At 31.9% G+C, this 22,679-nt stretch overlaps 2 protein-coding genes and 1 long non-coding RNA gene across 14 annotated transcripts; 2 read left to right on the forward strand and 1 right to left on the reverse strand.

The window, feature by feature from the left end:
- Positions 1 to 218: 218 nt before the first annotated feature.
- On the forward strand, positions 219 to 3,505 carry P58IPK (dnaJ homolog subfamily C member P58IPK). Its single transcript, XM_003692692.4, has 6 exons — positions 219 to 445; positions 519 to 629; positions 741 to 940; positions 1,036 to 1,361; positions 1,467 to 1,810; positions 2,184 to 3,505. The coding sequence occupies exons 1-6, from the start codon at positions 397 to 399 to the stop codon at positions 2,600 to 2,602; spliced, it is 1,449 nt and encodes a 482-aa protein (XP_003692740.2). The 5' UTR covers positions 219 to 396; the 3' UTR covers positions 2,603 to 3,505.
- Positions 3,506 to 4,195: 690 nt separating this feature from the next.
- On the reverse strand, positions 4,196 to 9,369 carry Nt5c (5' nucleotidase C). Its single transcript, XM_003692693.4, has 8 exons — positions 9,171 to 9,369; positions 7,892 to 8,067; positions 7,371 to 7,598; positions 6,717 to 6,857; positions 6,465 to 6,622; positions 6,209 to 6,395; positions 6,004 to 6,144; positions 4,196 to 5,827 (listed from the first exon to the last, which is right to left on the reverse strand). Exons 1-8 carry the CDS (start codon positions 9,367 to 9,369, stop codon positions 5,471 to 5,473), a joined length of 1,587 nt encoding a protein of 528 aa, XP_003692741.2. The 3' UTR covers positions 4,196 to 5,470.
- Positions 8,014 to 19,293, forward strand: LOC116414184 (uncharacterized). Of its 12 annotated transcripts, XR_015294923.1 has the most exons (9): positions 9,085 to 9,305; positions 9,675 to 10,046; positions 10,121 to 10,294; positions 12,297 to 12,739; positions 13,471 to 13,822; positions 13,973 to 14,189; positions 14,316 to 15,408; positions 15,682 to 15,798; positions 15,865 to 19,293. It is a non-coding gene; the product is annotated as an uncharacterized LOC116414184 (long non-coding RNA). The 12 variants fall into 12 exon arrangements; XR_015294920.1 differs by lacking the exons at positions 9,675 to 10,046; positions 10,121 to 10,294 and having other exon boundaries at positions 9,166 to 9,305; positions 15,884 to 19,293; XR_015294922.1 differs by lacking the exons at positions 9,085 to 9,305; positions 13,471 to 13,822; positions 13,973 to 14,189; ... (1 more) ...; positions 15,682 to 15,798; positions 15,865 to 19,293 and adding exons at positions 8,014 to 8,279; positions 8,374 to 8,483 and having other exon boundaries at positions 12,297 to 13,462.
- The last annotated feature ends 3,386 nt before the right edge of the window (positions 19,294 to 22,679 follow it).

Genomic DNA, 22,679 nt, shown 5'->3' on the forward strand with positions numbered 1-22,679 from the left:
CAATTCTATATTCGTAATATTTTTATAAATAAGATTATTTTGGAAAAAATTAGAATATAAATTTATATAAACTTTCAAACGAAATAATTTTTTGTTGATTGTCCTGTATTAATTATATTAATTATAATTCAGAAAACAAATAATCATTGTTATCTACAGGTATTTACTATAAATGCAATATTTAAAACATTATAACGGATTATGGGCGCCAATGATGAAAGGTCAATCCTATTGGTGCAACTTGGACCAATCATATAAGACCACGATTGCAATGGCGGCGTGGCTGAACAGTTTTGTGATATCGGGTGGTTAGATAGAGGCTTCTAAAGCCAGCAACTTTGTTTTCTTATGTATTGAAATATTCATATTATCGTGGCTCACTCTTTTTATTCAGTCATGTATCATTGTGGTTTATTATTGGTCTTATTGGATCTGTCTTTAGATGGTAATTAATCCTAACCTAAAGTACCTTTAAATGTCTATTTTGCAATATAACATTTAACGAGTTTGTATTCTAGTGGTTGGAAGTGTTTCGCAATTAGAAATTGACAGGCATTTGGAATTAGGTAGAGAATTTTTAGCAAAAGGACAATTACAGGATGCACTGTCACATTATCATGCAGCTGTTGGTAAGTTATATTTATAATCATTTGTTTTATTTTTTTGATTTTTTTTTATAGATTTATAAAAAATAAGATCTGTCATTAAAATTCAAATGTTGATATATATTTTTTTTATAGAGGGAGATCCAAACAACTATTTGACATATTATAAAAGGGGCACAGTATATCTAGCATTAGGTAAAGCTAAATTTGCACTTCTTGATCTTGATAGAGTTTTGGAATTGAAACCAGATTTTACTTCTGCAAGATTACAACGTGGTAATGTATTACTTAAACAAGCTCAATTTGAAAAAGCAGAAGCAGATTTTCGAGATGTGGTAAGTTTTTTTTGTTTGTAATATATTTTTTTTTAATATATTTTTATTATTCACATATAATTATATTATAAATTTTTACTTTTCCTCAATTATAGTTAGCAATTGAACCACAGAATTCAGATGCCTATAATGCCTTATATAAAATAGCACCTGCCCAAGAAGATTTATTAATTGTAGACAGATTAAAAATGAGTGGTGATTATGCAGCAGCTGTGCATCAAATTACTAGAGTTATAGAAGTATGTCCATGGTCAGCTGAACTTAGACAACGTAGAGCTGAATTATATGAAATACTTGAAGATTATATTAGTGCTATTTCTGACGTACGTTCTACAACCAAATTACAATCTGACAATACACAAGGATTTTTAAAATTAGCTACTTTGCATTATCGTCTTGGACAAGTTGAAGAATCATTAAAGTGAGTAATAAATGTAAATATTTTAAATTATTATATTATTATTTCATATTTCATATTTAAATTTATACAATTAAAATTATATATACATGTTATATATATATATAGGGAGATTCGAGAATGTTTGAAACTTGATCCAGAACATTCAAAATGTTTTTCATTTTACAAAAAAGTTAAAAAGGTAGCAAAATTATTAATATCTGCAACAGAATATGAAGATAAAAGAGATTATACTAATTGTATAGATTCAGCATTGTCTATACTTAAACTTGAACCACAAATAATCAATGTACGTTTCCTTGCTCATCAACATCTCTGTAAATGTTATACTAGTAATCAGGAACCAACTCAGGCAATTAAAAATTGTCATGAAGCATTAAAAATAAGAAAAGAAGCTGCAGTATATTGTGATAGAGCAGAAGCTTATCTTGCTGCTGAAATGTTTGATGATGGTAAGTTATATATTTATAGTCATAAGTGTTTTAACTTATGCAATGCTTGCATAAGATTTTCTCCCAAATTATTAAAAAAAATTTTTTTACATAAAAACTTACTATACATTGAATAAATACAAATAAATACAAATCTTGTCTGGATATTATCATTAAATTCTGAAATAATTAATATTAATATTAATATTTTATATCTATCATAAAATGTTTTTTTCAAAATATTTAAAATATTTTTTTAAATAATTTTTTTAAAATAATGAATTAAAAAAACAAATACATATAAAGATTAAAATGAGAGAACATATCATATATAGATTTGTATTATTAATATAATTTACTATATATAAATAATATATTTATTATTTTAAACTAGCTATTAGAGATTTTAAAGAGGCTTTAGAAATTGATATGAGTTTACAAAGAGCAAAGCAAGGTCTTCATAAAGCGCAACAACGACAAAAACTTTCTGAATCTCGAGATTATTATAAAATTTTGGGTGTGCCAAGAACAGCATCTAAACGTGATATTATCAAAGCATATAGAAAAGCTGCACAAAAGTGGCATCCTGATAATTTTCAAGAAGGAGAAGAAAAGAAATTGGCAGAAAAAAGATTTATTGATATTGCAGCTGCCAAAGAAGTATTAACTGATGATGAAAAAAGAGCGAAATTTGACCAAGGAGAAGATCCATTAGATCCTGAATCAGGAAAACATCAACAAGGATTTAATCCTTATCAAGAATTTCATCACTTCCATGGATCTCCTTTCCAATTTAAATTCCATTTTAATTAGTTATTTTTTTCATTTTTTATGGTTCTAGCTCAAATAAAATTCGTGATTTCATAATGTCGTTATCTTTGCGACACAATTTTTGCTATTTTAGATAAAATTTCATTTTACTAATCTACCTCGTTGGTAGTTATATGTTTTGCATCTGCATAAAATCAGAAGACTGTATGTGAAAAATTATTAATCGGTCAGTAAGTCAAAAAAATGACAATTAATTAAAACGCATTATAAAATATGATTAAATTTTTATCTGAATTATATATAAATTATCTTACTATCATTTCTCATAACTTGTTATTGAAATTCAACATATACATAATGTAAATAATGCATGCACATAATTTAATTCGTTATTCATAATTTATAATATATGAATTTTTATAATAATTTTGAGTAATTGACTTACTGAATAATTGATAACATACTTGCAGACTGAACATAAAATTAATTTTCAGCAATGTTAATATCCTTTATCATCGATATATATATTTATATATAAAAATATAATAATATTTATATAAATATATATATATATATATAGATATAGATTTCGTACCATTGATATACGAAATAAAAATCGTGATTAAAGTCGCATTTTAAAAAACTCTAGGATGTATACCGAAAATATGCTACCTAACAGCCATTGGCTGTGGATTATTAAGTTTAGCTTGAAATTGTGCGATAATTAGATGAAATAAATATAATTAAAGTCATTTTCATAATATCCATCGAATACAGATACACTTCAAGTATATAAATAAATAAATAAATACTGTGGACTGACTGTATTCGATGATATATAGGACAGTGCTGTGTGTATGTTGTATTTGCATGAGTATGAGAGAACATTATGTAAATATACTGTATCTCTGATATCTGTTTAAATATATTTCAATAATTTATAAATATTATAATTTATATATATGTATATAAATATATATATATATATATATATATATATATATATACACACACATATACACATTCATATATGACATTATATATGTTATACACATGTTATGCTCTTAAATTCATATAGTTGTTTGATTTTATTATCAAATCCAACATGAATTGTAGCTATTATTATAATTTATATTATAAAACATTTACAATTTATCTTTAGCAAAAAATAAAAATTAATCAACTTTCATATTTTTTATACAACTTTTATTAAAACATTGTTTTTTTATGAATCATTTTTAATTTGTATTTTATGATATATTTCATAAATTTTATAATTAATAATATAATTAGAATATTATCTGTGAGAAGAAATAATATAATAAAATAATATTTTATCACTAATAAAAGTCAGTTAAAATAAAATATATTTATATACATATATATAATAATACTTATATTTTATATTGTTTTATTTTTTTATTTATTAAATTAATGTTTGAAAAAATATAAATTTTTAAAAAAATTATTGAAATTTCATAATTATTATTAAATTTATATATTGAAGTTATTTTATTTATTTTGAATAAGCCGAAATGTAATTTTTAATAAATATTGATGCTTTAAAAAATTTTTAAAAATGAAATATTGAAGAGTAAAATGATGCTAAATTCATGTTGGAAAAAACATACTAGCTTTGGATTAATTGATTTTTATTGATTAATCAGATCATTCATATACATTTGAACACATTTGCATTTAAACAAAAATTCGTTATCGAAACAAAAAAAATTATTCCATTTTGATAAACAAAATATTAACAATTTTTCTTTTACATATTAATTATAATATAATATAATTCAATGTAAATAATATATATATATATATATTCTTTTTGCATATAACATAAATATTAAACTAAATAACATTAATATGTAGAATATTTTTTTATTTTGTTTTCAAAAATTTCTACTCTAGAATAAAAAAATAAAACATCTCAGATCAATTTATATATTATGATTAAAGGAATGATTTCCTCATAGTTGGTTAACTTTTTCAGAAATTTCAAATTCACAAAAATTTTTTAGATAATTTACATAACTTTTATACGATATACTTTTCTACTGAATATTATAAGTGCTATTATAAGAAAATATTTTTTATTTTGCGAAAAAGATTGAAATTAAAATAAATGAATATTTAAAAAATAAAAAGACTCCTATTTTTCATATATAGCAGCAAAAATATTTTAGGTAGTAAATATAAAAGAATCAATTTATATTTGAAATTAAAATCACAGTTATTAGAAATAATCCTATTAACTTCAACTTTTATATTCTCTTATCAAATATATCATTGTACTTTGTTACAAAATATAAAATAATTTTCATATGGCTGTTTTACAATATTTATACATATATATTGCGATTTGATAATGAATATTATTTTTAACACTTATAATTAGTGTAACGAATTTTGTACCTGAATAAATTATTTGTATCTATTTATCATAAAGAAAAAAATAATCAAATAGAACAGTTTTAATCTTGAAAATGTAGTACATTTTTGTTTTACGTAGATTCTTTCATTTTTTTTTTTTTTTTTACGATTTTATTTTTAGCAATTTTTAGATATTTTAAACAATACCTGTAAACCTAATGTACATAGATTTATTTATTCTAAATCTTTGTAATGGAATTTTTTAATAAATCAATTATAGTATTTTATCTAAATAAAATTATCCATATATAAGTTATATATAACAATATACTTTTTCGCAAAGTTAACACATTAAGCAGTCTAATATTCTCTTTTTATCTACATAAAACGCAAATGCGTTTTAAATATTTATTTTTTAATATTTTTATTTCTTCTAGAATTTTCAATTGAGATATTGATTTTGATTCATTTCTATCACATTTTAAAGCATCGAATGCTTCTAATTAAAAATCTAAATATTAGAACTATATATTATACGAAATAACTTGTATATTCATGTGGCATTACACCTCTTCTTGGATAAAAAGTGTGACTTGTTGAATATTCTAACAGATTCGTAATTGAACTCATATAAATATCGGCAAATCTGAAAAGTCTTCTTGAAAAATATGTAGGATTATGATATGTTCTGAACACAGATCCAAATTGCTTATTAAATACTCGTTTTATCTCGTTTCTTAATTCATCTCTTTCCTCGATCCATTCGTTGAGTATCGTTTGTACATCTGGCCCTTCATAATCTTGATGTTCTTCAATTAATCCTGTTAGCATTTGTAACCAATTTGCATTTTCTTTAAATTTTGGATTATTTAACGTTGCAATTTCATGCTGCAATATATAAAAATATACTATTATCTATATATAATATATATAAATAATATCCCGAAAAATCAATTTTTAAAAATAACAATTCTAATGAACAAATAACAAATTTAAATAAAAATTTCATACAAATAATTATTTTGAATACATGTAATAAATTACAAGTTTATTTACAAATTTACCGTTAATTCTTTAATTATGGCTCCAGTTCGCCAACCATGTTCCAAAGTTACATCCGCTAGATCGCTATAAGGATGATCTCCAAAATATAATACTTGATGTCCTTGCCATCCCGTCATATCTTGTAATTGTTTAACTGTGCCCTGATTTTAAAACTAATATCAATTCTTAGATATTAAAAAAGAATATAAAACGTTTTATACATACTTCAAGATAAATAACTCCTTTTTCAAGCTTAGTAACTCGATCCCACAGCTGTGTTTTATTAATTTCATCGTATATTCTAAGAGGTCGAGATTCTTCTGTGAAGAATTTTGGCTTTCTTGCTTGTACTATTACCACATCGAAATAATCTTTCCAATCATCACCAACCAAGAATTTCATTCCAATATCGCTAAAAATATTAATTGTATATAACATTATGTTATTATTATTATTCATTATAATATATCATAATACTTACACAAAATGGAAGGGACTATTAGTTACTAGAAACATTTTTTTGTTAGCTCTTTTAAGTCGATCAAAGAATCTTTTCAAATCTCTATTTTGTTCCAAATATTCGGAAACATTTTTCACTACCATTCCATGCATTATGGGATGACAACTTTGTACAGAATTCTAAATAAGAAATAATAATATCTATTTTTATCAAAAACAATTGTAATTAATTTTTTAACTTTTGTATAGATTTTTTTTTTTTCTTCTTTTTTACCTTTACATCTCTAAAAAGTATTTCAGGATGATAATCGATATGATTTCTAAGGAAATATTCCGTAACGTTACATAGAAGGCCCATTTCTGGTACCGAAAATAAGTCAGCCAATTGAACCATTTTTGTCCGGTGCAATGCTTCCTAAAAGAAATTTAATTCTCATTATACACACAAAATCTGTATACATATAGAAATACACATATCGCATATACATAGAAGTACAACGTAACACTTACTTTCTATATTTATGTTGAAAAACATCCGTCATGAAAAACACATAAGTTGATGCGTGCAACAAAAACAAACAAATAGTCACTTCAATTACTGTAAGTAAGTAAGTTCTTATATTTTCAATTTTTGTTCAGAATAAAATCGAAAAAAGGAAAGTTAAAATATATTCATGCATCTTTTCACATTATTGAATATTATTGTTAGTTGGATTTTTTATGTTATCCTTTTAAAAAAATATTTTATATCTGTTATATTTATTGTTTCAGATATAGTCACGAATACATAAAAAGTTGAAAAATATTGAAAGATTTTTACATTTAAACGAAAATAAGATAAAATTATTTTAAAATTTTCAGGAAAATAATAAAAAAGAACATCGCACTTATAATTAATTAATTATCAAGTTCGTTCAAATATGCTTACATGAGAATGTTTATGTGGCGCTTCTACATAAGCGATTGGTATTATCCGGTTTTTATAGAGTCTAAGGACCTCGTCGTCGGGTACTGGATGTAAACCGCGATAAACGGTGCCAAATTGAATTTGCAAGAAGCTGTCGAGTTTTAGTAGCAGACCCTTTTCGATGTCATAATGGAGGCCACGAACAGCGAAATCCTTCTTGTACTCGAGGTTGCTGATTCCCTCGGGGTACTGTACAGCCGATTAAACGAGTTTGCGTCAAGTTTCAATTGAAATTCTCGTTCGGCCGTAATTGTCGTTTGATTTTCGAGAAAATACTCCTGATGAACTAAATTTCGCGAGCAGAAATGAGTTAGAAAGTTTCGTTCCCTAGTTTGAATTAGTAATCTTGCCGAGTTTGAAAGTTTGTCGCACGTTTTCACGATTGATATATTGTATACAGAGAATTTTTTTCGTTAATTAAAAAAATTATAATTAGTAAATTAATGTATATATATATATATATATATTATTGTTTGATGTACCTTGTATTTTTGAATAAGCATATCACGTCCAAGATTATACAGTAAGTAATCCATGGATGGTTTGTAACAAGCCAAAGTGTAATCATAATCAAATCCATATACTTGGACTTCTTTCAGGTCAAGCTCATTGCAAGAAAACACTCCTTTCGGATTCACGTCTTGGGGAAGTTTCTTAGCTGAAGAAGAAATTGATTAATATTTAAATGGGATAAGTATACGCTGAATTTCTATTTAAATTCAGATTTATTAAATTTTATTTGAAATAAAAAATAATAATTTGAAATTATTATTTGTTTCAGTTTTATCATCTTTAGTTGGAAAATATCTGATATGAAAAATAAATCTTAATTTTATCTCAAAAAGGTTACAATAGTAAACAAATTAAAAAGTTATTATTATGATACTTAATATTATATCTTTTATAATTTCTTATATCTTATGCAGTATAATTTGAAATCAATGGTTATTTTTTCTGTTTCTAGATGATCAGAGCATATAAGCAAGATGAAAACAGAATATGATGTATGATACAGAGACATGCGTGATTTTACAAACGTGGCCTTGTACGAAAAATTTTCAACTAAATAACAAGGTAACACACGAGATTATTATTCCATTTCAATTCATGATAAGCATTTTGCAAATGCTCGAAACGAAATATTTCTTACCGTCCTAGATTTTTCTATTTTGCATTTTTTTACATATAAATTCTGATATACAATTTTTTTTCTAATAATTAATTACTAAATACATGCCAATAAATTGATATTTAACCAATGTAATTTCCGTAATTTAATTCAATATTGTATCACGTAAATACGTTTTATAACAGTTATCTTAAAGTCTATAAATCATGGTTATTAGTACTTGTAATAATGAGAACTCTTAATAGATTCAATGCATCGTATTGAAGATTTTGGAAATTTGCCAGAAGCAATTGATAATAACGTTCTTTCATGCAACAGATGTGTAAATATATGCACATTTTCAAAGGACAATCGATATTTAATTTTATCATTAAGAGTAAATCGAACATTTCCTGAAAAGGGGGATTTATTAATGTATCAATTATAATTTCCGCGTGTATAAATGACTATCAAGGTCTCGCGCCATTATCATCGATTTAAAATATCAAAGTATTTATAAGTGCGCATGCCCGGACTCAAATGGCGCGGCAGAACACATACAAGAACGATTGAGATAGAATATCAGCGAGACTAGTGGAACTGAGAAAGACACCAAAGTAAAATGGCTGCAACTAGTGCCAACATATACTTACACTTGTACTTTTCACGTATCTTTTGGTAATTTTCGAGCATGATCTCACGTGATATTTGACCACGATTAAATGCACGGTCACCAATGGAACGCGTGGACACAACATGGCTGCTAGACGCGCGAAGCAACCAAGACGGTAAGACATTTTCAACGAGGATAGGCGATGCTGCAGCGACGGCGAGGGTCCTCGTGTGCAGCATCACGAACGATTGGCGGGTATGCACCTATGATCACGGTGCTCAACGATTGGCGCTCTGCACGGCGGGAGTTTCGAATTAGTACAAGCGTGTTCAAGGCTTCAACGTTACTGATCGACTGAGGCCGCGTGTTGTTTTTTGACGTTATTACTTAATTATAATTGAGCATACCGACTTGCACGCACTCTAACAATAAAATTGCAGCCCTCTCTTGTATTTTATCTCTGTTCTTCTTATGGAGTATACATCTCTTTACTTGCTATTTATATTCTCGCCTCATGTGTACTAATAAATGTCGAATTGTGCAGACTTCGCTTCGATACTGAAGCACGATAAGTGTACGTACGCCACGTATGACCGACTATCACTGGCTGTTGCGCTCGCCTGCGTTACGAGGGGATGAAGGGACTGCGTATAGTTCTGGTTCAATCATGCTTCACGCAACGTCGCTGACACATACGATCAACTGTCAAGTGGGGAAAACGGTACCTAAAAGACGGAAATAGATGTAAATGTAGGAATATAATACCTATAGTGTGTTGCCAAGTGTATTTCCTTAAGGTGTGAAATTCCATTAATTTGTGATGTGTTAATCGCATCGACAATCTATAATCATCAGCGAATTTTCAATTTGCATGAATAAATATTGATTATTTTAATATTAAAATATAAAAAGAAAGGTGAATGTATTATTGAATAAATTTCGAAATGACGAATATACAATTATTTTAATTAAAAAAATCTTATATTTCAGAAAAACATATTTATGATCTTCGTTTTGTCGTCGAAATAATTATAATTACATATAATAACCTAAAAATCAATGATTTTAATAAACACAGATTAAATAAGTATTTGAATTCAACGAAGCAAACTAGAGCTTCTTTCTTTCGCATGCATTTCGCATCTATAAAGGATCAATTAGAATGTTAGAATTAAAATATTCTAATTATTTGTCTGGCATAGACTATATTTTTTGATGCGTAATACGTCATCTTATAAATCGTAGAAAAACATTGTGTGCGCACGCATCTAGTATACGTCGCTTCGATTTCCTACCTGCTGATATTTGAGCTTTCTGTAATCGTTACTATTTTCTTAGCAGCACTGTGTCAATGTTATGATTAATGAATCAGTTGCGTCCTTCGAACGGCCATTCTCACATTTCTACTTCCGTATGTTATGTACTCGCCATTATTCCTGATACAATTTTTCCAATTAATTATAGGCAATATGCGTACAAGCGACAGTTGCGAGAACTTTTTGCATATTTTAATGCAAATGTTTCATTTTTATTAGAAATTATGTAAGCAATTTGTAGGCGTTAAGAATTGAGTTCTTTTTTTTTTTTCGATATAATTCTGTTTAATTTTTTTTTACTCTTTTTATCTTTTTCATGTAAATTCTTATCTTTAAAAATTTTTAAGAATCTTTACTACATTTTTATTAAAAAATTAGAATTCGTAATGATTTTTAAGGATGATTAATAGGATAATAGGGTAATAATACGTTGTTATTATAAACAAAATAATGCATTTATATTAATAGATTATTTAATTATTTGTAATTTTATTGCAGGAATTTTTACATTAAAGTATTTAAACAAGCTTTGAATTGGTATGTGATATTTTTTTGTCTGTATTAAATCTGATTTATTTTTTAATTTATTTTCAATGATTTATTTTACATAATATTCTAAATTATAATATTTCTAAAACATCAGACATTTATATTACGTTATATATTACATTAGCAATTGCCATAAATCTATTTGAATATATACAATCTAAATAATTATTTTTATAATTGTAACAATTATCTAATAAAATTAGAATCATTATCATCGATAAAGATGAAATAAATGATATTTCTGAATTTCTGAAGAGGGTAAGACGTTTGCAATGCTTGATTTATGATGTATTATATATAAACGTGTAATAACATTAATTAAATAAATTAATAATGTTCTGGTAACATGATTTTTCAGAGTAACAAAAAAAAAATTGAATAATCATCATATTGACTTCCCCTGGAATGGCTCATACGTAACGCTTCTACTGGCACGTGACCTCGTTGTCTTAATCTAGCCCAGCCGTCGGTCGTCGTACTCCTCGTAATCTTTCTGATCGGTTGTACGCAGAAGCGCCTCTAGCGAAAAAAAGTCTGATCAGAAATCGTTCCAGTATTTCACGATGTAATTCGTTTCACGTTCGCGCATTCCATCTGGCGGTTGAAGAAAAAAAAGGAAAAAAAAAAAAGGAAAGAAGAATAATGAAAAGGATTATGCACCGACTTTCCATTCTTTATGGAATGCAATTTCATGATACGAACTTTCTATGCTCTTCTGTACCTCTCACTCGACTCCACCCATCCGGCTGATTATCATTTTCGATAAATTCTTCTTTCTTTATGATCTATTTATATATCTAGGGAAACTCTCGAGTGATTGATTTCTTTCAATTTTTTCCACGAATACGAATATCTACTGCCTAATTTATATTATTTATTTTGTTTACCTTATTTTCTTCGTTACACATACTTTTACGGTAGTTCCCATGATCGCGTGTGCCTTTCTTACAAATGAGTATACAGTAACTTTAATTGTAAAGCGGTAAAACACGTTCCTGCGTGAAATTGGTCATCTTTCTATGGGAAAATTACTACCTTTCCTTTAATCTAACAGAATGATAGGATTCTTGCATTTACAGCTTTTATTCTTATTCTATTATTAAAAGTATAACGTTGCAATAAATATATATATACGTACAATTTAGAATTTAAATATAACACAAGATAGAAGTTCACGTTCACGATAAAAGCGATTAATCGGTAGTGAGATATGTCCCAATAATATTGTGGCAGGAACGAAAATATATTTCGTATATGCGAATGCCTCAATTTATCTATAACTATCTTCTTTCAAATTCCAGTTTCCACCTTCCTTCTGGAAAAAGAAGTCGTCCACACGGAACGAAACCTTATCTTGAGCCGAAGTATCACGTTACAAAACAGAAACATGGGGGATGGGTGATGTTTACCGTCATCGACGAAAACGGCAAAACGGACACCGAATCGGCGTCCGAATAAAATTGTATGGGATAAAAGTCAAGTAGAGGTCGGATGGATGTTTCGTCCAGACGGCATCGCCTCGTCTTCGACTCGTTTCTTGTCACACACGGCTTGAGTGAGCCTGCCTTTATCCGTGCTCGCATGGACACACACGCACACACGGATACACACGGCCAGGCCGGTGTATACGTGGCAGCAACACACGTATAGGAGTCGGGAAGGCGAGGAACGCAGATCGCTAGAGGCACTGTTCCGCTGACCTACTCTACGATTATCACTCACTATAGCCCGATCGCCGGTGCAGGTGCGTGTGCGTTAACTAGCGTTGCCAACTATACCTCCTCGAGGAAAGGAGGACGCGGTGCGGGGACGTAATCAAATAAACATTTTCGGTCCTTTTACCGATTTCTTCTCCAACCCGATCTCTTTTCCTCCTCAAGTAATTACGTATCTAAAGAATCAAATACGCGAATTATACTTTTTGAAGCTATTTCTATTTCCAGCATCTTATTCGACTGAATGTTAATCTTTTTGTAAATTTTTGTCTATAATACGCGCAATCAATATATCGGTCAATTACATTTATTCATTTATCAGCGTAAATGCTCTCCGTTTTAAGCAACGTCTAATTTCATCTTGTAAACGGCCAGACGCAACGAGGACGTAGTCATTGATTGAAGCTAATCAATGATCGTTAGTGGTCGCGAGCAATGGTCTTATATATACAAGCGTACAAGATATTATTCACGAATAATAATATAAGCATAAGTATATTCTTGACTTTCTTGAGCAATAATTTATAACTAATAATAATCTAAATATAATATAAATCGATATATCGATCACTTAACAGTTAGTTATAAATTGTGAAACATAAATTTATCTTTTCTAAATTTTCTGTCTGATGATAAGATAATCAAATAACTCCCGTAACTTGTTTATAATTTATAAATTAACAATCAGAAATATTTATTCTGAATAATATGTATCTTTTAAATTATGAAAAAAATAAATGCATACATATATATGTTACAGTGATTCCTTGGAAAGATTAACCCAAATTACCAGAGAAGAGAAATGATTAATCGAGCGAAGTTTTATATACAACATATAAAAAAAACCTATCTCCAGGGATCAAATGTAACAGAAATCAATTGGAATATTTTACACTCCACATATCTGAGCTTTCAAAACTGTTCCAGCTTGGAACGCATACGTACACCAGAAGAGAGAAGAAAGAGACCTCTATCTGAACATCCGTATTCCTCTATCTTCGCTCGGTTTCTCATTTTCGTCGTACGCGTTATCATCGCCTTCACGGCACGTCATCATTGACATTAACGAACGAATCTCGACCACACAAGTCCCCGAAGGTCGATAATTTCTGGCAAGTATCCGCGGCGAAAGTATGGCAGATCAATTTCGCGATCGAGCCGCCACACGATGCGTGACCGACTCGAAAGCGAGCATGTTTTCTTCCTCGATCTTTGCGCTTCTTTAATCCGGCCTATCTTCTTCTTTTTTTCTTTTTGCACAGCCAATGTCTACCCGTTTTTCCATAATCTCGCCTCTGGACACGTACGGCTTACTCCGTTTCCGTACTCCAGAGTTGACAGAGGCGGGTCTGAAAACTTTCTAGCGGGCAAAAAGTCGTCCCATTCGAATGCTCGTTGGAAATTCGGCAGTGAGTTTTTACACCAAGTTGCGGTATAACGAACAAACAGCAAACTCGGTGCACGCGGTAGACGTAAAAGGTTTGCTTCTCTTTTTCTTCCTTTTTTTGGAGGGGGAAGGGGGGAGGGGGAAATTTATTGAATTAAGGTGACCTCCTTCTCCATTATGATATATCGTTGTTGTCTATTTTGCATCTTTTGTTTCAGATTTGTAAGGATTTTTAAATTGTATACGGGTAAATATTTGCGTAAAAACATCATTTCGCAAGTATCGAAAATAGTTGTTTCTAAGTTCAAATAAACTCTAATTACGTCATAGTTCATAGTATATTTAGTTTATTATTTAACGTTACAACAGCAATTCTGCAATCATGTTTGTAAATAAGAAAAAAAAAAAAAGAAAGAAAGAAGTATAAACTTTAAAAGATAAAACTGTTCCACATTATTTTATGACGTATTCCGCGTCACTCGAACGAAATATTAGAACGATAAAATTTAATACGTTACACAAGTTCTACATTACGTTAGATAATAGATATCGTTATTGTTATACATCTAGATAAAATTACGGCATTAGAAAGAAAACGTTTGTGGATGTGTTGTGCAATGTAAACGTATTTTTAAACGTGCGCCTATATAACAAACTATAGTTTTGACCATAGTTTTTCAAACATATGTTTCATAATGCATCGCGACTTTTTTATGTCGTGTCATCGTATTTTCTCTGCTAGTGTGAAATTATCTCTCTGCAATATCTTACCGCGTGTAAAATAAAATATAATATGCGATGACCAACATTGTGACGGCCAACGCATCGAATATTACGCTGTTTAAATCGTTCTCGAAAAAAAATACGGAGAGCAATACGAACGACAATGATTCGATAAATAATTCCAAGTAACTTCATCGGTTTGGAAAGAGATATTGCCGTGCGTGTTATTTAATCCGCTGGCTGGTTCCAACCGCGCGCAGAAAATAGACCGCGTCGACGAGCCGTGCTATTAATAGATCGTTTTTTTGGACAAGCGTCGTAAAGATATCGCCAGGCCGTTGCCAAATAACAAGCAGCACAATTTGTCGCGAAACAAAATTGCCCGATTCCAGGGCACGAAGAAGGCCGAAGCGAAGAAACTTGGCACGCGGATCCTCACCGCGAGTATGAATGATAAAATATTAATAGAAACGTGAGCGGGGAGTCGAGCGTGGTTGCTGTGACGCTGTTTTCCAGATTGAAAAGCAACCTTGACCCACTGGGGAGGAGGCCACGTGGAGTTGTGCTATCCGGAAATCGCGCTTCGCGGTATGTAATTCTTTTCGGAATTATCTTTTTTTTTTTTTATCGATTTCCTTTCTTATTATTCGATTTAAACGAGTGACAATAAGGGATCGGCATTCTTGCGTTCTCCACAACGATGAACGGAATGATGCAATCCGATCCTCTTATTATGAATTCCGCTCATCGCTACGCTTCTTTTTTTTTTTTTTTTTCCTCGTTTCGTCCCTCGTTTTTCGCTTTTCCCGGCTGTAAAAAGATGTTTACAAACGTTACGACAAATGTTACGAATTTTGTTAGATCTGGAATGGCGGAGAGTTTAGAGAGGAAAGGGAGGCGTGAATTCGAAGAACGGTGAGCCCGTTATAACAGGGGAAAGGGAAGTATATAGAAATACCAGGATCATCAATAGCTCGCGTAAGTGCATGCGTTTATTTCGACAATCTTTTCTTGTGCGTCAGAATTTCTTTCTTTCATTCACAGCGTTTCGATCGCGTTTCAGGATCGATGGACGATCGATGGACGTTTGGCAAGATCATCGCCGTTACCTAGATTTTTCGCCCGTAATTCCAAGAAACGATGCCCCCTGGTTGGTAAACGGATCGCATAAGGCGACAGTCGTCGTTTTATTTCCAATCCCGGTAGACAGGCAGCGTCAATCGAAACGAAGTCGAATCGATGGAAGCTCACGGGCAGCAGCAGCAGCAGCGTGGCTTGGGAGTATGGACCTTGCGAGCGGTCAAAGTCGTGGCCTACTTCACTTCCTGCCTTCGAAACTTTCTCCTCGTGGCGTCGTTCGTGCGTTCACGAGTGCCAAGGCCTAGCGATGGGATCAAGTTCAACGCTTGCTCCCAACGTAATAAATTCGATTCGATCACGCGAATTCCATTCTTCTTCGATTTTTTGCGTCGAAAATCACGGACGAAAATTTTGTCAACTTCCAGAAAATTTGAAAATTCGTATCGGAACGAGATAACGATAAGTTTATATATAAGATATATTCACTTTGAGTGTTCACATTAGAATTTTTTCAAATTCGAATCTACTCGCGATACGCTCGATCCCATCGCTATCGGGCCTCTCTTTTGACTCGATCTCGGCTACGATCTTCCTTCTTCTTCCTTTTCTCCGGATAATGATCCTTAATTAATCGGCAAACTTTAGAATTCGAATCATTATCAGTCACTCGATCGAAATAATCGATCTATCCCGAGGGAGGAATCAATTGGTTGGAACAAAGGATTATTAATTTTTAAAAATAATCAAATTTGCTTTTAATATTGCGGTAATTTTGAATTACGCTTTCAAGAATAATTATTCGATCGTTTCGAAGGCCCGATTTGTTTGATTTCGAAAGCGAATAATTTCCATCGTGCCAATTCGATGGAATCTTTGCTCGAAAGCAAAGTCAGAAGGAAACGATCCTTCTGAATTCTCGTATCGTGTAGGATGCGCAACTAAAAAGTATTATTCGGGACGTTCCATTGGCCGAGTATCCATCGCATCCGAGTATGGGCCACGATCCATAAACCGTGCATACGAACCGTGCATTGAACGCATTATATCCACGTTTTGAAAAATTCTAAGCCCAGTCTTGCTTCTTCCTCTTTTCAATCCGTCTATCTTGCTTTATAAGCATACCTTCGCGGTAAGAAAAGAAGAAGGAGCTCCTTTCACACTTTCTCTTACTCGATAAATTTGGTATTTGCCATTTCCAAAATTACTTTTTTTCCAAGTCGATCATATACCGTTCTCTTTTGCTCCCGGCTGTATATGTCGAAATTCATTTTCGTATCCCGCTCGCCACGATCGCCATGTTCTGATTACTCGAGGAATCAGAGCGTCTTCCATAGACGGCCGCAGTAGATTAAATTTTAGCAAGTCACCGCCAGTACGCGATGTTTCTCGCAATTAGCCACCGGTGAATGGATCCACGGTATCCGGAATATTTTTCTTCGAGCAAGAATAGTGGTACGAACGATGTATATTAATCGGAAAAAATTCATTTTCAAACGTGTGAAAAATAATTGTGCACATTAAAATTTTAAATCCTCTTTTTAAACGTTTACGGATTACGGAAAAGAGTAAAAATGCGTAGGAAGACGACTTGATCGATAACTGTCGGTCGGTAACTGGTTTCAATAGTCGAGAAATGTATATATTTTTAAGAAGCATTTAAAAAATTTCAATTTTATTAACGGATCAACAATATCTCGAAAATATTTATTTTTAATTTAAATCGTTGTAAATTGTCGATAAGTTTTTTTGTTTTTGTAAATTGAACTTGTAAAAGTTAATCACTTACTCGTATCTATCGTGGAAACTTTCTACCTTTTTTTAATTTTAACCTGTCTATAGTTAAACAACAATATTTTTAACTTTATTTGCCAAATTATTTATTCCTTTCGAACGATCGATTATGCGGTACGTGCTTTTTTTTCATTTTATAATTTCCAATTTCGGGCCTACATCTAGCCTAAATGTATCTATCGAATGATTTATAGGTTAGAATTGTCGAGGACGTCTAGCGAATAACTAGTAACTTCTTTTTTTTCCCCTTAACATCTGTCATAATTTTGTCCAGTTAGCTTCTATTATTCGAAAAATACAATGTCCAGTAAAATTATCATTCCACTCTCTCGAATAATACGATACGTAAGCTAATACATAACATATATTTAATAACGTGTAAAAATCTAATCTCCACGGTGTAATCTCTCGAACGATTCCGTAAAGAAGTTAATCGCAGCAGGAAGTTAATGCACTTGCTAGGAAGCGTACGGAGCTTCTCTCGTTAATCGTGCATAAATTCTCGCCGTAAAATTACACGTACACAGACGGAGCCATAGAGTTCCTATGTCTGTAAACGGGTCTAATGACCGGTGAGTCAGTGATCGTATCCTGTTTCTATGTGTCTTCCAGCACAATCGATTCCGGATGCGGCCTCGCGAAAGCGAGCCTTCGAGAAGTCGATACTATTCTCCTCCTGTGTAACACGTAATTCTCGAATTCCACGCGGAGAAAAGCTGCGCCACTCCGTCTATTGTTGGCCAATGTTGCCAACATTACATAGTGTCTACCTCTGTCGGGTGAAATCATTCGATGTTTTGCGCGCGAATTCCCCTTGCGCGAGCATGAAACTGGACTAATAACCGATTAAGAGGATCTTAACGATGATCGTACTCGTAAAAATCGAGGGAGACAGACGGTGTCTGACGATGTCTCACAACCGTGCGAAAGGGAGCATCACCACGTAACAATAACCATTCTTTCATTCTAAAAAACACGGGAAATTTGCACATGTGTATATATATATCTTTTTATACATATCTCTTCTTGCTTCTACGACTTTAATTCTACGTGTATTCTACGACCAATACGGTAATCGCTAACGATGTTTTTCGAGTTCCTTTTTTTGTTTTTTGTAATGCTAGAATTACAATCGCTTTGGTTCGTTCGTAATAATGGTCGTAATTTTTAATAATCGATGTCATCAAGATTTATATTTATCGATCGTACGAAAAATAGAGGAAAAATGGTCATCATTAGCGATATAATTAATAGGATATAAACACAGGTATTATAAGAACTTAAAATTGAAATACGCGTAAAGCCGGATGAAAGCATTTAACACCGGGTATAGGCGGATCTCATACGCTTTCTCTTTTTCATTTGTTACTTCTTAATATTAATTCTTCCGACAACAACGCGCTCGGTACAGTAGATAGTACCTACTGTTTTGCCTACAAACACCAAACGCCAGCGAAACTATAATTAACATTCTTCCAAGCCCATTTTTTAACCATTACTTTCTCGACAATCTTTCTTAAATACCGTGTAACTATTATTTGTACTAATAATAGAAGAACGTAAAGTAAAGAGTAATAAATTTCACTTGCTTTCTATCGTAAATTTATATTTCAATAACTAAAACACATTTTAGCCCGGATGACTTTCTTGCCATTATTTTATTCATTCCGATCGATCGAAATATTACGTTATACACATTGTACTTTATACCCATGTAATTCTCGATAATGGATAATTTTGGATAATCAAGTTTAGAAATAGGATAAAAAGGAAACTTCTCGTGGAAACAGTTAAGCCTTCACCCATACGGGAGAAATGTTTCGAACGGGCGTGAATAATTACCAACAGTATGTCCGGTCTACCTCCTTAAGAGCGTCCAGTGAATAAATAATTAAACTTTAACGCAAAACTCGACGACCGTGGCATTCTTATATCCGTTATTTAAAAGCGGATGTCGAGGAAGAAACCGGATAACGCGTGCTCCTAAACAATTGACGATCATTGTTTTATCGAGATTGTTATTAATTCAACGCGCTTGAGTATCCATTCACTCGAAACGATTAGAAGAAAAATTACACGTTAAGAAATTAAGAATTCGTGTTCTCGATACACTTACCCTCGATATAGTTCTTCGTGATGAGATATCAAAAAAATTTTGCACTCCACTTCCTCTTCATTCATATTTTTTCAATGTAAAATCAAAATTCCTTATGGGAGAATATAATCGGAAGGGTCGTGGCATGCCAAAAAATATATAAAAATTGAAAGAAATATAAATGCAATGCGTATACGATGTATATAATAATAAAATGATATTAGAAAAAAGATAATAGGATATTTACACGTACGAAAATTTAAAAAGATACGTATATAAAGATACGATATATGAAAAAAAGAAGGTATCGATAAAAATTTAGGATATCAGCTCCATCTCGCGTTTGAATCGCGGAAGCTTCGATTTGTTATTAGCGTAGCAGAATGTGCAAGGAGGTATGCGAAGTCGTAGACAGAGAAATCAACATTGTGCGAGAAGGATAGAGAATATTTCCCGCCATTTCGCATGGAAAATTCATTAATTAATAGTTTTCTACGCAAAATTTCGATATTTTTAAGCTTCAAGCATGTTTCTCGTATCAATTTTAACGCAAAATTCTATTAATTAATTATTCATTAACGATTATCGATTACGAAGAGCGAGCGAACTTCCACTTCGAGATCGGTCAAATAATAAACAATCGATTTATTCTTCCAAAAAACGAAGAAATTACGAATAAAAATTGTACAAGAAAATACAGAAGGAAACAACGTTTCAGATATAAATATATTTATATTTATAAATAAAAGTTATAATAATAATAAATTAATGAAAAATATATTGCTTATCGATAGCCTCAGCTCGCACGAATTATTAACGAATAATTAATTGAAAAGAATCTGCGATTGAAATTAAAACGAGAATATTGCCTGAGGCACCAGCTTTAATATGCGAGCTTAAAAGTGCGTAGATTTTCATTAAAAAACCATTAGTTAATTAATTTTCAATTTTCAGTGATGTATCGAAATGGTGGAAAGTATCAGGAGCTGCATAATCAAAAATAGTGGCACGTCTTCTCTTTGTGACGTCACGAATACCTCCTTGTACATTCTGTTACGCTAATAACAAATCGGAGCTTCGCGGATCCAAACGCGAGATGGCGCTAATTGCTCTAAATTCGTCGATTTGGTTTCTTTGTTTTACCTACGAACAGAATGGACTACGCAGCGAACAATTTATACGATATAAAGGAAGAAAGGTAGCAGCAATTTTATAGCGTTCAAAATATATATATATACGTATATTTCTGTTCGATTTTACTTACTTATTTATTGAGATACGCGTAAATAAATATCGAGAATGGATTTAAAATTTCCAAATTATCAGATAAATATAAATATAAATCGCGTTTTTCGAGATCACGGTCAATTCATTCCCGTTTACCTTCGATTTACAGAGATGGAACATTTTTATTTATTTTTTTTCTTAAGTTTCACAGAAATTATAATATTATAATACCGTAGGCACGGATCAGCATATCTCGTATGAAAGTCGACGAGCTCTGTGTCTCGTGCCGTGTCCGTTATTCCATTTACGCTCGGAAACCCGAGGATTCCGGGGTGCAGCCCGGGTGAAAGTGAGTATCAGAGGCGTATTCTTGCGTCGAGAGATTGAAGGATGGCGATCCCGGTTGAGGACGTCGATGGAAATCGTTCCACTATTTTTCTAATTTTGTTCAAGTGAAAAAAAAAAAAAAAAAAAAAAAACTTAAAACGATAATACAATTTCGTTTTCTCAAAAACGCGCTTGTAACAATATACAATCTGTGTCCCTCGCGCTCGTACAAAAGAGAACGAAATTGAATTCTGAAACGAATATCAATTCGAGATTGAGACGAGGAAAGGAAGGAGGTGGCATAGGTCTCTAAAATAGACACGGTACGTGATGCAAAAGCGAGCGTAGGGAGAGTGAGAGTGACTTGTCCCATTCAATCGATATTAATCTCCTCCCCGTATTAGGAGCAACCGGAACTAACCGGCATTGGTATGCGAGACGGTGTGCGCGCGGCTAACAAAAGTGAAAAACAGGAGTAGGAGGGGAAGGGGATTCCCTATCGTCGGAGCAGGGAACAATTTGAGAATTGCACGGGCGCGAAAGAAAGCGAGTGGAGAGTCGCCTGTGTGACTCATTGTCACGCGATTCGTTCGAGCGGGCGGAGAAAATTTACGCGTAGGTGGTGAAAGTGAGCGTTCGAGCCTCGACTGAGGCCGGTGCAATAGATGTCAAATCGTGGCGTATTCGAAAGAAGATGAAAGAACTCGAGCTTAGCTTTTCGACGAGAGAAGAAAATTTTTCTTAACATTTTTTAAAAGTAAGAAATTCTTGAAGGGAAGAAAGAATTGTTGGAATTCTATCGAAGGAAATGATCCGTAGAATTATCGTAGAAAATACATTACTCTTCTTCTTCCTCCTCCTCGATCGAGATCCGGTTGATCGGTTAAAATGGCTGCTCGATTTTTTCTCTTTCTTTTTTTTTTCGTTCGTCGCACAATGACGATGATAAACGATCGTGCCCGCCCGCCCGTCCGCCTAACCTAAGAGAAATCCTCGATCTATCATTCACCTCCTTTCTTCCTTGATCTCCTATTCTTTCGCGTGTTGGGAAAGGTCGATTCTCGATGCTTTTACACACCGTTTGATGCAAAGTGAAACGGGCTCGATCCTTATCTCGAACTTAACCGCGATAGATATAGAATCCAGCCTGCAGAAACTGTAACAACTTTCAATTTTACGTCTGTTGAAGAAGAACAGTTGGAAATGGGAGGAGAGGGCAAAAATTCGCCAAGTTTCTCCAATTTCGTATTTTCATCGCGTTAAACGTTCAGCAGGAATTGGCTGTCTACTAAAAAAAAAAAAAAAAAAATCGAATAAGGCCGAGGATAATTTTCTCATT

The sequence above is a fragment of the Apis florea genome, unplaced genomic scaffold (assembly GCF_048593485.1).
Source record: "Apis florea isolate Af1SG1 unplaced genomic scaffold, ASM4859348v1 contig_3802_pilon, whole genome shotgun sequence".
Taxonomy (NCBI): domain Eukaryota; kingdom Metazoa; phylum Arthropoda; class Insecta; order Hymenoptera; family Apidae; genus Apis; species Apis florea.

Excerpts from the sequence above, each read along its gene's own strand:
- P58IPK (XM_003692692.4), top strand. The coding sequence starts at position 397 with ATGTATCATTGTGGTTTATTATTGGTCTTATTGGATCTGTCTTTAGAT. Across the intron at positions 630-740 it reads ACATTATCATGCAGCTGTTG|AGGGAGATCCAAACAACTAT; the intron begins GTAAGTTATATT and ends TTTTTTTTATAG. Across the intron at positions 1,811-2,183 it reads TGCTGAAATGTTTGATGATG|CTATTAGAGATTTTAAAGAG; the intron begins GTAAGTTATATA and ends ATTTTAAACTAG.
- Nt5c (XM_003692693.4), bottom strand. The coding sequence starts at position 9,369 with ATGCTGCACACGAGGACCCTCGCCGTCGCTGCAGCATCGCCTATCCTC. Across the intron at positions 7,599-7,891 it reads TGCTTATTCAAAAATACAAG|TACCCCGAGGGAATCAGCAA; the intron begins GTACATCAAACA and ends TCGGCTGTACAG. Across the intron at positions 6,623-6,716 it reads TACTTTTTAGAGATGTAAAG|AATTCTGTACAAAGTTGTCA; the intron begins GTAAAAAAGAAG and ends TTTCTTATTTAG.